Below are 15,714 nucleotides of genomic sequence, written 5' to 3'. Positions count from 1 at the left end.
AAGTCTTCAGAGTTCAGTTCCTAATCCACCTGAATAAACCAACCTGATTCTACATGTAACAGTCTTTATTATAGCTAACATGACTGTATTTTCAAAAACTTTACTATATCTATCAATCTATACTTTCTGGAAGTCTACTCAATTGGTTTAATGAAAACGTTGACTTATTCTTAAGAAATGCTTCCATATTTTATTATAAACTATAACATGATTTGTACTATTTTCAACCAGTGGTAAAAAGAATTTTATAATTAGTATATGTTTGGAAGCCTTTTAATGGAAACTGTATCATTCTGCACTTATTTGGGTGACAAATCCTTAAGGCTTGATTCTGTCTATGTTCCTAATGCTCAATAAAGTAAACATCTCTAGAATTCCTATACTACTTTCGAGTCTTGTTCTCAGTCTCATTCTGGAGCCACTGGCCAAGCATTTGGCTTGCGTTCTTATGTTCACCACTGACAAACATTTATATACTTGAGAAATATGTTGGATGAAAGGATGTATCTATAAAAACCTCAGAAATTTGTGACACTATATAGCAAGATGTCTTTGGGGAGAAAATCCCTCAGGATTTGATCTGAAAAACAAGTACAGAAGTACAGAATGAGATCTGAGTATGAAATTCAACTAGGGAGCAATTAATGAAGAGTGGACTTAAGGATTTTTTATACTTTCATCTAGGTGGAATAAGTCTCCCAAATAAATTAATTTTATTCTTTGCATTGATAGAAGCATAAAATTCATGCTAAAGGAGAAAATAATTCTGCTCAATTTGGCTTTCATCAAACTATATGTGGAATATAGTGTTGAGCTGAGAAAGAAGCTCATTGATAAACTGGAAAATAAATACACAGGAGAGTAATCAATCATATGAATGACTGATGAGAAACTGAGGATATTAAGCCTTAGGGAAATCGTGACCATTATTTTCAAATGATTAAAAGTTAAATCATTGTATATTATTACTACTAATGGAGATACCAACATTAAAGCTGCTGCTGCTGCTGCTGCTGCTAAGTCGCTTCAGTCGTGTCTGACTCTGTGCAACCCAATAAACGGCAGCCCACCAGGCTCCCCCGTCCCTGGGATTCTCCAGGCAAGAACACTGGAGTGGGTTGCCATTTCCTTCTCCAATGCATGAATGTGAAAAAAGCTACTTTGTGTCAAGTACAGTGATAAATATTTTTACCTGTGTGATCACTTAATTATATCCCAAAGAGAAAGGTATTATCATCTCCATTTTACAGTCAGCTGTTCAAGTTCATAAAACTAGTCACAGCAGAGGTAGGACTGTAATACATTTCCCTGGTTGCAAATCCCAGACTCTAAGCTACTCTAAGCTACCGTGCGGGTCTGGAGAGAAGAAATGGGATAAACTGGTAAACACTAGAGAACAAATACTTCAGTTCAAAACTGTTAAAGAACATGGTAGGTTCTTATTTATGTATGTTCTGGACCTGTCATAGTGCCTGGAACTTTACAGCTACCTAATAAATGTATGCCTGTGAGACCACAAAGAAGCATGGTTTAAAGCTTATAGAACAGGAGCTGACTACATGGTCGTGGATACCCTACTGTCAGAGTTGATCAAATATTTTAGCAGAAGCTGGATTATGTTATTGATTACCTTCATATATAAACTTGGAAGTTGAAATAAAAGTCCTCAAACCCTGAGATTAAAATTTCAATGTTTTTTTTCAAATATGTGTTTAAATAGTGAGAGTAAAATCCTATACATATTTCAGCATGCTTAAATAACGCCTGTCTATTAAGAAACAAACAAGTCATGAGAGGTCACTGGAAAAAATTTCAATAAGGGTGATGATATCAGAGCAAACCTAGCATAGGATTATATTTTAATGCTTTTTGAAAAGTGTCATCATCATGATGCATGCAGGTAGCTAAAAATACAAGCAATGATGAAGGATTTTCAATGAAAATAATATTTTCCTGTCTGTAGCTTTCCAACTGCAAGTCTTACTCTCTAGAAGAAACATTTTTTTGAGATCAATTGTTTATTTTTAACTAAGATATAATCAACATATAACATCAAATTAACTTTCCAGTGTGCAACATGATTCAATATTTGTATATTTGCTGGAAGCAACACCTTTAATCATTTCTGTTTCAGTTCTTATGGCATTACTTCTAAAATCACTAGATAATATGTTTTACTTTTCCATTAAGGGTCACTGAGGCTTCCCTTGTGGCTCAGCTGGTAACGAATCTGCCTGCAATGTGGGAGACCTGAGTTTGATCCCTGGGTTGGGAAGATCCCCTGGAGAAGGAAAAGGCTACCCATTCCAGTATTCTGGCCTGGAGAATCCATGGACGGTATAGTCCATGGTGTTGCCAAGAGTCACTTATTTTAGACAGTATCAACTGACTTTCTGCTGCAATAGGAAAGCATTAATTACTAAAATAGATGCATATTCATGTTCCAAGTCCATTCTCATTTTTTTATTTACTTTTATAGTTTAAATACATTAATACTTTAATCAGGATGGATTGTAACCCACAGACTGTAGAGCAATGCCTCTCTCATGATCCTTCTACCATCCCTACCTCCTGCTGTTCATGCTTTTATATAATCCCTTCCTCTTGTGTGGGAAGTGTGATTTTCATCCAACCAATGGACTAAGGGAAAGGGGATGGGATGTCACTCCCATGGTTACATCAGACTGTCCTTGCTGGCTTGATGAAGTGGATGGCCATGTTGGGGAATTTCTGTGGCAAGAAACTGTGGGGGACCCCTATGAGCTGGAGCTAAGGATAGTCTCTAGCCAAAGGGCCAGCAAGGATCCAAGGCCCTCAGTTTTATAATCAAAAGGAAATTAAATCTGCCAAAAATCTAAGTCAGCCAAGAAGTAGATTCTTCCCCAGGTAAGCATCCATATGGGAACACAGGAAGGAAAGACCCTTAACTGAAGCCTTATGAGACCCTAAGCAGGGAACCTACACAAGCTGTCTGGATTCCTGACCCACAGAAACTGCGAGATGATGAATGTGAATTGTTTTAAGCTTGTGGCAAACTGTTATACAATGGAAAACTACTAGTGTAGTAAGCTAACAAAAATAGTCCAGGCAATCCTGAGCTGGAGTGAGGACACAAGAATGGAATACAGAGGTAAGAAGGTTACACTTTGAACTGGCCTTAACATTGAGTGGCTATTAAATGCTAAGTATAACCAAAGTCAGAGGTAATTCCAAGATTCTAAGCCTTCATGAAGACAAGATAATGGTGCCATTATCCAAAAAGAGAGACATCAGACATATAAAAATGCCACAAAAGCCTCCCAAATACTTCGGCAATGACTCTCAGATCAGAGATCTGTGTTGTGACCAATCCAAGGGGATAGGGAATTCTAAGCCTGTTATTTCGTATCTGGGTTGCAACTCAGTCTCTCTCCTGACCTTGTTATTGATCATTAAAAGTATCAATTACCCTTACAGACTTTCTTCTTCTGTCACGTAGGAAAACTAACAGGTCCCTATCACTGTCCCAGGACTTCTATCGTCCGTCTCCTCCTTCCAATCAAGAACCAAGTTCTATTATCTCAAAAAGATGCTGGTTTTGTTGTTTTATGGGGGTAGATGACTTTAAATGTGATGAGTCCTGGCAGAACTTCCCCACAAATGATTGTAATTAGGGAAGCAGAGTGTCAGAAAAATCATCACGGAAAACGAGGTGAAAGAGTCATACAAACAGGAAGCAGTGACTGAAACTAACGTGGATGAAGACAGAACACTCTGGAATACCCTCATCAGGAAGGAGCTAGAAAATAGTAAAAGAGCTAGCTCTCTTAATTTAGTCATTTTTCATACTACAAGGCCAATTTTTTTTGCAAATTTGCAGCATATGACGGTAGAGCAAGTACTAGGGAGAAAACGGTTGTGTCAAAAGCTGGAGAGGTGGAGGTAAAGGAATGGATTTTGGAGGACACAGGGAAGATAAGGACAGTTAAAAACATATATCTGCATTATTTTACATGTAAGAGGTCACTGGTGACTTCTATCAAGACTTCAAGGATTTCGAAAATTCTTAGGATACGGTGTGGAGGCTATATTCTGAGAAGTTAAAGAGTGAATAGAAAGTTCCTTATCCTACACCAAGGTCAAGGAAAAGGATACATACTAAGCCAGAGGTTTTATCTCCTTTATTCCTCATCATACCCATCAATAGAAGGCAGGTATATAAGCTCAACTTTACAAATGAGGGCAGCAAGTCTCCAAAAGTTGACTCAAGGTCATAGAGCGAGGAAAAGGCAGAGTCAGGGTAGGACACTGGCTCATTGGGACTTAGAGCTTCTGCCACGTGTGTCTCCCCACGTCAACCTCCTGAAAGGCAAACCCAAACACCAATCACACAGGAAAGCAGAAATATCAACAATGGGCCTGATCGAATGAAGAAATATACAAGCACAGAAATAAAGTATAATGTCTCCTTTTATTGATACTGAAAGAAGCTAATATTGTGTCCCAATAAGGGTGAAAGGTCCAATGCCATGATTAATAATTACAACAGGTCACAATTATTCAGGTCACCAGCCTTACCATACACCAGGCGGAGTTCTAAGCTCCTCCCACATTAATCCATTAAATCCTCACTAACAACTCGGTGTTATATAGACTCTTAGAGTCCCTATCTTAAAGAGGAAGCAAGTTCAGAGAGGTCAGGTATACTCTTCCAAGGTTATCAGTAAGGGCAAAACCAAGGTTTAAACCCAGCATTCTGTCTCCTAGGTCCATGCACTTAACCTCTCTGCTGTAAAACACACTGCTGCTGCTGTTGCTGCTGCTGCTAGGTCGCTTCAGTCGTGTCCGACTGTGCAACCCCATAGAGGGTAGCCCACCAGGCTCCCCCGTCCCTGGGATTCTCCAGGCAAGAACACTGGAGTGGCTTGCCATTTCCTTTTCCAATGCATGAAAGTGAAAAGTGAAAAAGAAGTTGCACAGTCGTGTCTGACCCTTAACGACCCCATGGACCGTAGCCTACCAGGCTCCTCCATCCATGGGAGTTTCCAGGCAAGAATACTGGAGTGGGGTGCCATTGCCTTCTCCAGTGAAACACACTAAGTGACCAAATTATGAATGTAAACCCAGACTTGTATAGACCAAAGCTCATGTGATCTCTATTATGTCACAGGGGTTGTGGATCATACCACAAGAAGTCTTTCCTGAATCTCTTAGTTTCAAGAGAAAAAGAGGCGCGGCTTATCATTCAATACATGTCATTAGCAGAAGTGGGAGACCTGCCACACAATCCTAAAAAAGTAAAGTATCTAACTTAAGGCCGTCTCAGCAGGAGCAGAGGGTTAAGCTTTTGCCCTGTGCCTGAGCTGTCGACTGAAGTATCAGAGAAAGCATAAGTCAGCATCTTTTACACAAGAGGAATGGAGTCAACATTGGATTAAACTCCAACCCTGGGCCAGAGGGCAAACAACTTGTACTAATGAGTGCTGGTTGGCCAGAAGGCACTAAGCACATAGTAAAGTAGTGAAAAAGTTGGCTTAAAGCTCAGCATTCAGAAAACGAAGATCTTGGCATCCGGTCCCATCACCTCATGGGAAATAGATGGGGAAACAGTGGAAACAGTGGCAGACTTTATTTTGGGGGCTCCAAAATCACTGCAGATGGTGATTGCAGCCATGAAATTAAAAGGCACTTACTGCTTGGAAGGAAAGTTATGACCAACCTAGATTGCATACTCAAAAGCAGAGACATTACTTTGCCAACAAAGGTCCATCTAGTCAAGGCTGTGGTTTTTCCAGGGGTCATGTATGGATGTGAGAGTTGGACTGTGAAGAAAGCTGAGCACCGAAGAATTGATGCTTCTGAACTGTGGTGTTGGAGAAGACTCTTGAGAGTCCCTTGGACTGCAAGGAGATCCAACCAGTCCATTCTAGAGGAGATCAGCCCTGGGATATCTTTGGAAGGACTGATGCTGAAGCTGAAACTCCAGTACTTTGGCCACCTCATGCGAAGAGTTGACTCCTTGGAAAAGACCCTGATGCTGGGAGGAATTGGGGGCAGGAGGAGAAGGGTACGGCAGAGGATGAGATGGCTGGATGGCATCACCGACTTGATGGGCATGGGTTTGGGTGGACTCCAGAAGTTGATGATGGACAGGGAGGCCTGGCATGCTGCGATTCATGGGGTCGCAAAGAGTCAGACACGACTGAGTGGCTGAACTGAAGGTAACTTTCAGGTGGGTATCAGAAACGGAGGAAGTCTGGGACTAGGAATAGAATGGACAATATATGTGGAGAAAAACAAGAGCACAGCTAGAGAAAGTAATGATTCTGGACCAAACAAGTGGAACCTAATTGCTGAATAACCAGCAGGTAGGGCCTCCAAGTTGCAGTGTGTGCTACACTCACTGGTCTTAAAATACATCACTTAGATGTATTTTTTGTGAGCCCCAGGAACCACCAATATCTGGATACAATCAGTTTAAAGTCTTAGAAGGATTTACCAGGTGAATAGCTGTCTAGATGAGGTAAATGAAGACAGTGAAGGAAAAATTAGTGCTGCCTATATTGGGTTAGCAAAAATGTTCATTTGGATTTTTCTATAGCATCTTGCAGAAAATCCCAAATAAACATTTTGGCCAACACAACACTTTCAAATAGAAACAAAGTGGGGAAAGAAGGCTTCCAGTGTGACTAGAAGCAAACACTGTCCTCTTATTTTATATTTATGAAATGATTTCATCTCTTATTTATTTGATTTCTTTAGTCAAATGTATATTGCTTATTTTTAAATGAGGTAGCTTTGAGAAATCTGGCTTCCTAAGACTAAGGGGGACAAAGCCATTTGTCAACAACAGTTACTCAAGTTATTGTGTCTTTCTTTGGCAACTATTCCAAATTGCAAGCACAACCTTAGGAGGAGTATTTAAATCTTAACAGGAGTTTCCAAACAATTCATTAACTTTATTACCATAATAACATTCACTTATGGAAGTACCTTTAGTCCCGCTTAATTGCCCAATTAACATTTTTCATATGCGGAAAAAGAATAATAGCTCTTAGCTAATAATAAATGTCTGCAATTGAAATATGATGAGCTAGATTATCAGCATAGCTAAATTTACTTCACTTTGTACTTTGAAGCTTGTCAAATATTTTATGTTTGCATGTGGGCAAATCTCCCAAGTTATCTGGGCCAAAACCAGGTATGAAGGGCTCAACACAATAAGAAATTCAAGGGCAGTACCTCATCTTTTCCGATGAGCAGAGTATCTTCTAAGATCACTCTTGTCTCAGAAACTAACACTCTCACTCGATATTGGTTAATGATTCCATTGGGTTGTCGTGGTTTCTTCCAAGCAATTCTTATTTCTGTGGCTTCTACTTCTGCAACCTGCAAATCAAATACTGCACCTGGAACTAAAAAAGAGAAGAGGAGGAGGGAACTTTAAAAATACATTCTCAAATTTCTAAAAATTCCTGAAGTCAGCTCATGACTGAAGACATATAAGCAATTCTGTAAGAAAACAGACTAAAACAATTTACTAATTTATTAACAATTGGATTTGTATCAGATCCTTTAAAAACACAGATAACTACTGTTAAATTTCTATATATTGCTCTCCACATGTACATAAGGAACAGAATAACATAATTTTCCCAAATCAAAATGCCATAACATTTGTTCAGAACAAATTAATTTATAAAAATAACTTTCCAGGGAAAGTTGTTTATGACTGATGAATTCCCAGTTGAAATCTTGAAGGCTTTACAAAAATTGAAACCTACCAAAAGATAATATCTGGAATACTCTGAATGCAATTACATGTAGCTGGTAAACTCTATTAGACAATTTTTAATTTATTTGAAAAATTAATTGATTTTGTCTGCTGATTTTATAAATTATGTGAATCTCAAATTTCAGATGCCCTTACTCTTTGCAGAAGTAAAGAAAAAGAAGGAAAAACAATTGGTTTTAGATAAGGCACCAACTACTTAAATTCGTTAGAAAGTCACCAAGTGGTGATCATTTTGTAATGAATAAAAGCATCAAACTACTAAATAAATACATAAAATAAATGCATGTATGTCATCAAGAGCAACTACTAGGAAACCTCCCAGTACAACAGGACCAATCAACCAAGAAAAATTCTGCTTTGTGCACTTGTCCACTTTTAGCTTATATTTCATTGTGTGATTATAAATAGCCAGTTCCTCCCTCCACATTTCGTCTCCCCATCTATACAATGGGTGTCATTAAATCTTTCCTATCACTATACAAGATTACAACAAGGAATAAATGGTTCAAAAGACTTTATAATATGTTGGCTGAAGAAAGAGAAAATGTGGCATAAAAATACTATTCTTTATGATTAGGATGTGGTCATACATTAAATTTATTTCCCCAAGTAAAATATTTCACAGATTTAGCAAACTCCAGTTGGAAGAAAGACATATTAAGGGTAAAATACAAATGAAGAATGATTCTATTCTTAAGATAACAGAAAGGAATTAATGTCATAGCTCCCATAAATATTATTTATAATTAATGAACCTAATTAAGCGTAAGTTAAACATGAAGTTAGCATAATCATGTAGTACTTCATCTTAGAGATTAAGAGTTGGGTTTTTTGGTCTCTATAAAGTAATCAGTACAAAAAAACTCCTTAGATATTTTAATAGTGTAAATATTTCTAAATGTTTGTTGACTAGTGAATGACTAGATAGCTGAACTCTGGATTAGAAGCCTATTATTTGATTATTGCAGTCCAGTCTCCAGTGTCCAGTATGAGTAAAACCTGTGCTCAAAATTAAGAGATAAATGTTACATGGGTACACTCATAACTTGTCAATTCTTTCAATCTCCTTTGCTAAAATCATTTCGGTGTATCTCTGTACAGAAGGATAATTCTTTACCTTGATTTCCCCACATGTATTCTAATCTGAAGGAAAAACAATTTAATCTTTGAAAGATGGAGGAAAAGTTCTAAACTGCTGCTGCTGCTAAGTCGCTTCAGTCGTGTCCGGCTCTGTGCAATCCCATAGACAGCAGCCCACCAGACTCCCCCGTCTCTGGGATTCTCCAGGCAAGAACACTGGAGTGGGTTGCCATTTCCTTCTCCAATGCATGAAAGTGAAAAGTGAAAGTGAAGTCACTCAGTTGTGTCCGACTCTTAGTGACCTCATGGACTGCAGCCTACCAGGCCCCACAATAAATGATTTATTCATTTGTCGTTCAACAGACTGAGGATTCATCATATGGTCACTGTTCTAGGCAGTTAAGGATAGAGGGAGGAAGAAAACAGATACAAAGCCTTTGTATAGGTCACCTCTTATATAAGTTTTATTTTATTACCATACCTTGTTGCTAAACTTATGTTTCTTTCATATTTATCATATTTACATCATTCAAGAGTAGAGAACCTTTCCAATTAACCATAGAGTATGAAAACAACACAGCTATTTAAATGGCAAAGCTCCATTCCACCTTCCTTTGACATTTTTGGGGTTGCTAGGACTTCCCTGGTGGCTCAGATGGTAAAGCGTCTGTCTACAGTGCGAGAGACCTGGGTTCACTCCCTGGGTTGGGAAGATCCCCTGGAGAAGGAAATGGCAATTCACTCCAGTATATTGCCTGGAAAATCCCATGGACAGAGGAGCCTGGAAGGCTACAGTCCATGGGGTCCCAAAGAGCCAGACACGACTGAGCGACTTCACTGTGTAGATGAAGTCTTGGTCAGCACTGCATAATATAAATCAAAGAAGAGATCTGGCATTTTCCCACCTAATTTGAACTCATGTAGAATCTCAACTGAAGAAGCCAGTTTAAAAACTATATTGATCAGAGTCATCAGATAACTAAACCCCACCTACTATAAAACAACTGAAATGGTCGGTACCATTTGATGCAACAAAAATTACCCACTACAGTATATTTAAATTGTACTCTCTCTTATTCTGTTAGCCAAACCTAAAAATAATAGATATTATTTATCTTCTAATTTATAGTTTTCAATATAACTTAATAAGTATTGCCCCATAACACTAATGCCTAACAATCACAATCCAAAGTTAAATGGTTCTCTATTACCCTAAAAATGTACCCCAAACTTTTGTAAGAACAACTGTAACGCTATCTCTTTTTTATGAAAGAAGAAAAAGCTTAGGGGATAAAGGAAATGAAGGAGACAGCATTGTATCTTGTCTTTGGAAAGACACTCGATATGTTACACCACAAATTCTTATGGGGAAACCAGAGAAGTGTGGATTAGATCAAACTCCTTTAATATTGATACCAAATTAACTAAAGAAAATCAAACACACAAGGCAATCATTCATGGTTCAGCATTAATTCTGAAGGTGTTGTCTATGAGGATGACCTATGAATCATTCTCAGGTCAATACATCTATAAATTTTACTAATAAACAGGAAACAGTATACATATAATTGGTAAAAAAAAATATATATATATATATTCCAAATGATTAGGAGTGTATCTGTGAGTTATTTACGTAGATGTATGGCAAAAACCATCTCAATTTTGTAAAGTAATTATCCTCCAATTAAAAAAAACAACTCCTAGGAAACAATGGAGACAAACGGCATTGGGGTAAAGAAAATACATTAAAATAATTTTTGCCCTTATCTAGCAAATTAAGCTTCCATTGGAAGTGAATTTTGTGAAAATCTACTGAATCTGAAAATTTGAAAAATAAAAATCATGGAGAATCCTGAAAAATACAAAGTTGACAGTTTCTCAGTGATCTCCCTACAAAGATGTTACTACTAGTTGCAGAAAATAGCAAATTGAAATTACTGAGGACAAGTTTTCACTTCAATAGTCTATTTATGGGGGAGCAAAGATGGATTTCAATACTTTTTTTGCTTTTAAGACATGATGTAAACTTCCTTAAAAGACATTTGACACTAGTCATAGAGAAGATTTAGGGGATTTTGAAGCAGCAAAATTTACTTAAGATTTTTTTAACCCACGTAAAAATAACAAGCAAAAATCTGTTGTCAATGCTATATTCAGCAGATTGTTTCATTTCGGAATGGCAGCTATGATATTTTGTAACATTGGAGATTATCATCATTTTTTCCAAAATCATCTCTTCATGCCTAAGTAGAAATCTGCTCAGCAAAATATTAAGGGATATGCAGAAACATTATGAAAAACATAGGATAACTGCTTTCACAACATCATGTTGATTTTCTTTAATAGACAATGGACCATATCATTCTCAGTATTAATGAAATCAGCCCTGTTATAATGTGATAACACATATTTTCTATAAGAAATAAATTCAATATTTTTCTATGAATATCTGGAGATTTGTTAGAACCTAGGTTGCTTTAAAATATATTAATTTAAAAGCTGGCCCTAATTGATTTCCTAATTAGACTACAGACTATTTTTTAAATATGAAGAGGAAAATTGAGTAACTAGAATATGAAGAACCTGTTAATGAATAAAAAGAATACTAGAAAATTAAAGTATCAATTATAACTCAAAGTGTGTATGTTCTAATGAGTTATTTGATTGTTCTCATACAGCTTAAAGATTCCTTTATGGCAAATTTTTAATCAGTGGGACCAGGATTAATTAGTGTGTCAGAGTCTAAGTTCACTGCGTTTGCCCCAGTGATTCACTGAAACCCCTTTGGCTGAACTATTCCTTGAGAACTGCACAGAGGAAGCAGGCATGCAGAGGAAAGAACCATGCCACGCTTGCCCTTACAGCAACGAAGGCCACCTTAGTTCCCAGTGGGTTCTGAGAGCCACTTGGATGTGGTGAGCAGGCGATGAGCAGTTCAGGAGGCAGTAAGACAAAACTGAGGCAAATCATTGGGTATACAGGGCACATAGAGTCATCTATTCAAAATAACTTGGCATCGAAAACAACCCATGTGAAGTATGTTGAACAATGTCCTTAAATATTATATTTATTGTTTTGTAAATTAAAAACTAAAGACATAAAGAAAGGGAAATAAATGTTTAAGTGACATCCTAAACAAAATGGAATTGTATGTGGCAGTGTGTTTATCTGGGCTTGCCTGGTGGCTCAGGTGGCAAAGAATCTGCCTGCAATGCAGGAGACTCAGGTTCAATTCCTGGGTCAGGAAGATCCCCTGGAGAAAGGAATGGCAACCCACTCCAGTATTCCTGCCTGGGAAATCCCATGGACACAGGATCCTGGTGGGCTACAGTCCTTGGGGTTGCAAAGAATTGGACATGACTTGACATCTAACACACACACACATTATATTATCTAGTTCCCTGTTTTGGTCAAATGCTGTAGGCCAAGAATGATGACAATAAATCAATCATTTTAAATTGTGGGTTCAGGTTAGGAGCACCAAAATCAGCTTGATTTGAAAGAAGATTGAATTTATTTATTTGTACAACATGAGAATAGAAATTGGTCAGTTGGGTTGGTTGAGAAAAGACCAGATTCAAGGGCTCTAAGTCTGATAAAGGCCACGTTGCTGGCATCTTGTGTTTTGCAAGCATACATAAATCTGTCTAGATTTCTTGAAAATTCCTAAGAGCAGGTTTAGGTAGAAGTGGAGAAATTTCAGGTCTAAGGGGGAAGCCATACATGCTAAGACTCTTCTGCTATAAATGCAAAAGAGAAATTTTGGTATGAAAAAAATAAAAATACTTATTATTTTTTGTTTATTTTATATATGGTGCTTCTCTTTAATCTGTGTATTGAAACCATATACACATTACTATTTTCATTTGAAATCGATGTAACATAAATTTTCTGCTTCTGCTACTGCTAAGTCGCTTCAGTCGTGTCCGACTCTGTGTGACCCCATAGACGGCAGCCAACTAGGCTCCCCCGTCCCTGGGATTCTCCAGGCAAGAACACTGGAGTGGGTTGCCATTTCCTTCTCCAATGCATGAGAGTGAAAAGTGAAAGTGAAGTTGCTCAGTCCTATCCGACTCTTAGCGACACCATGGACTGAAGCCTACCAGGCTCCTCCGTCCATGGAATTTTCCAGGCAAGAGTACTGGAGTGGGTTGCCATTGCCTTCTCTGAACATAAATGTTACATTCTTTCAATAGCAAAATATTCTCAAGGGTCATTCTTTGAAATGGGGGAGAAGCACAAAATTCCCTAATAGTTGCTGCCCTCTCATGGCCAAACGCTTGAATGATTTATCTGATGAAGGTATGCCCAACCGTGTTTGTGTGTGTGTATGCATGTGTTCGTGTGCACACGTGTGTGTTTAACTCACGACTTACTGAATGTTAGCTATCACATAAACAAAATCTGTTTTATCAAGTGTTAGTGTGATTGTAAAAAAAAAAAATTGTTGAATTCTCCTAAACAAGTACAATATATAAAGGCATTGAGCAAATTTGGTGTGGGCCCGGAAAACAGGTTGTGAAATGGCATGGTAACATGTTTTAAACATTACAGTGTTTAGACTGCGGTATTTAACATATACAAATAACAAGTTTCTTTAGGAGAAATTTTGAAAATAATTTGTCTATTCTGATAAATTTATATTATGTGCCTTCCAGGAATCCTCAATTGCTTAGAATATTCTTTTGATTATAAATAGTATCACCGACTCAACAGACATGAATTTGAGCAAACTCCGGGAGACAGTGAAAGACAGAGAAGCTGCCGTCCATGGGGTCGCAAAGAGCTGGACATGACTCAGTGACTGAGGGCAACAGCACCATCGGCACTGTGGGATGTATGGATTTCTCTGAACACTATTTTGTGGAAAAACAGAATATACAATAAATCATGGGGTTTAAGCCATGTTAAATGTATTTAGTCTTGAGATTTTGCCAGTAGTACTCATTGTGAAGATGCAGGCTGACACAGCAGGCCATGTTTGCTGTGAGGCTCACTTGATCTTTGATCCGTCTTATCATGAGGCCTGCTATGGGTATAGTGTTCTGAGGAACACATGTTCAGAATGTGCTAGGTAGTTATCTGATAAGGAAATAACATGAATAGATAAATATCAACCAAATAGTTTCTAATGCAATGTTTAACAGATTCAATAAAGTTCTCATTCATACACTAGGGGAGATGTTCTTACCTTCTGGAGGAGTGAATACTGAAATATTTGACTTAGGTCCAATCCCTGCACTGGTTTCAGCCGCAACATAAACGTCATATACCGTAAATGGCGTTAGATTAGTGAATGCAAACTTAAGGTCCTTAGTGCTGTTATCTAAAATCCGACCTACAACAAGCAAAACAGAACTATGGATTATGTATTCTTCAAGCATGTAATCATTCTTACATTAAGTATAGAGGAACTGAAGTGTTAACCTATGCACTGACATTCACTATTACAATTTTAAAAGTGAATATATGTTAAACATTTACTTAGAATTGCACCGGTGTGAATTTTACCAAGATGGAAAAAAAAAACAGAAATATTTCATGTTTAAAAATACTTTTATATAAATTACATATATATAATATAAAGCCTTATTGAATTATCAATTTTTTGGGCATATTTTAAAGGTATATGTTAGGTTTTACCGATATAAAAACAGTGACAGTGTTTCATACTCAAATTTAAAAAGATATATTTAGAAATGTTCTGTAGTTTAGTTTCTAAGCAAAATTTCTTAACTGGGCCATCATCAAAATTTCTTAAATCCTCAACTTTATTTCTGAATAGCTTTTCCCCCTTCTTGCTGTAACTGAAGCCTAGCTCTCCCCTGAGACCACTGATTATGTTCCCTGTAGATCTTCCTCAAGGGTGGTGACAGATTGATTCCTTTTTCCCCAGAGCCCTCAAGTGACTAGGTGGTCAGGTATGATATGTGTTCTCCTTGTTCCTCCTTGCCCTGTCTGAGACTATTGCTAATGACGTCTACGTTGCTAAAGTCAATAATTAGTAGATAAACCTTCTTGAGTTTTTAGCCTCACAGATGAAAGAGTACCTTGTCAAAATTTTCAAAAATAACACCAAATAGAAGAGGGGTATCTGGGTATCCATGTGTATCTGTGTATTGAGCAGGGAGGGGAGAAAAGGACTATCATATTTTTAGGTCTGAAACATTTCAGAACTTTAGGAGCCTAAATACTGTACATTGTCATGCTGCTTATTTAAGTTATATGCAGAGTACATCATGCAAAATGCTGGGCTGGATGCAGCACAAGCTGGAATCAAGATTGCCAGGAGAAATATCAATAACCTCAGATATGCAGACGACACCACTCTTATGACAGAAAGTGAAGAGGAACTAAAGAGCCTCTTAATGAACATGAAAGAGGAGAGTTAAAAAGCTCACTTAAAACTCAACATTCAGAAAACTAAGATCATGGCATCCAGTCCCATCACTTTATGGTAAATAGATGGGGAAACAATGGAAACAATGACAGACTTTATTTTCTTGGGCTCCAAAATCATTGCAAATAGTGACTGCAGCCATGAAATTAAGACACTTGCTCCTTGGAAGAAAAGCTATGACAAACCTAGACAGCATATTGAAAAGCAAAACTTTGCCAACAAAGGTCCATCTAGCCAAAGCTATGGTTTTTCCAGTAGTGACGTATGGATGTGAGAGTTGGACCATAAAGAAGGCTGAGCGCCAAATAATTGATGTCTTTGTGTTAGAAAGATTCTTGAGAGTCCTTTGGACTTCAAGGAGATCAAACCAGTCAATCCTAAAGGAAATCAACCTGAATATTCATTGGAAGGACTGATGCTGAAGCTCAAGCTCCAATAGTTTGGCCAACTGATGCAAAGA

General features: G+C 37.7%; 1 protein-coding gene across 1 annotated transcript in view; it reads right to left on the bottom strand.

The window, feature by feature from the left end:
- LOC102172692 (phosphatidylinositol phosphatase PTPRQ) overlaps positions 1 to 15,714 on the bottom strand; it is a 244,157-nt gene that overhangs the window by 206,355 nt on the left and 22,088 nt on the right. Inside the window, exons 9-10 of the mRNA XM_018047601.1 lie at positions 14,046 to 14,192; positions 7,222 to 7,394 (exon numbers count right to left, since the gene is read on the bottom strand). Of these exons, the coding sequence (XP_017903090.1) occupies positions 7,222 to 7,394; positions 14,046 to 14,192 (320 nt within the window). The remainder of the gene's footprint in view (positions 1 to 7,221; positions 7,395 to 14,045; positions 14,193 to 15,714) is intronic.

The sequence above is a fragment of the Capra hircus genome, chromosome 5 (genome assembly GCF_001704415.2).
Source record: "Capra hircus breed San Clemente chromosome 5, ASM170441v1, whole genome shotgun sequence".
NCBI classification, from domain to species: Eukaryota; Metazoa; Chordata; class Mammalia; order Artiodactyla; family Bovidae; genus Capra; species Capra hircus.
Note: the sequence above shows the minus strand (reverse complement) of the source record. Positions and strands in the feature narration are given on the sequence as shown.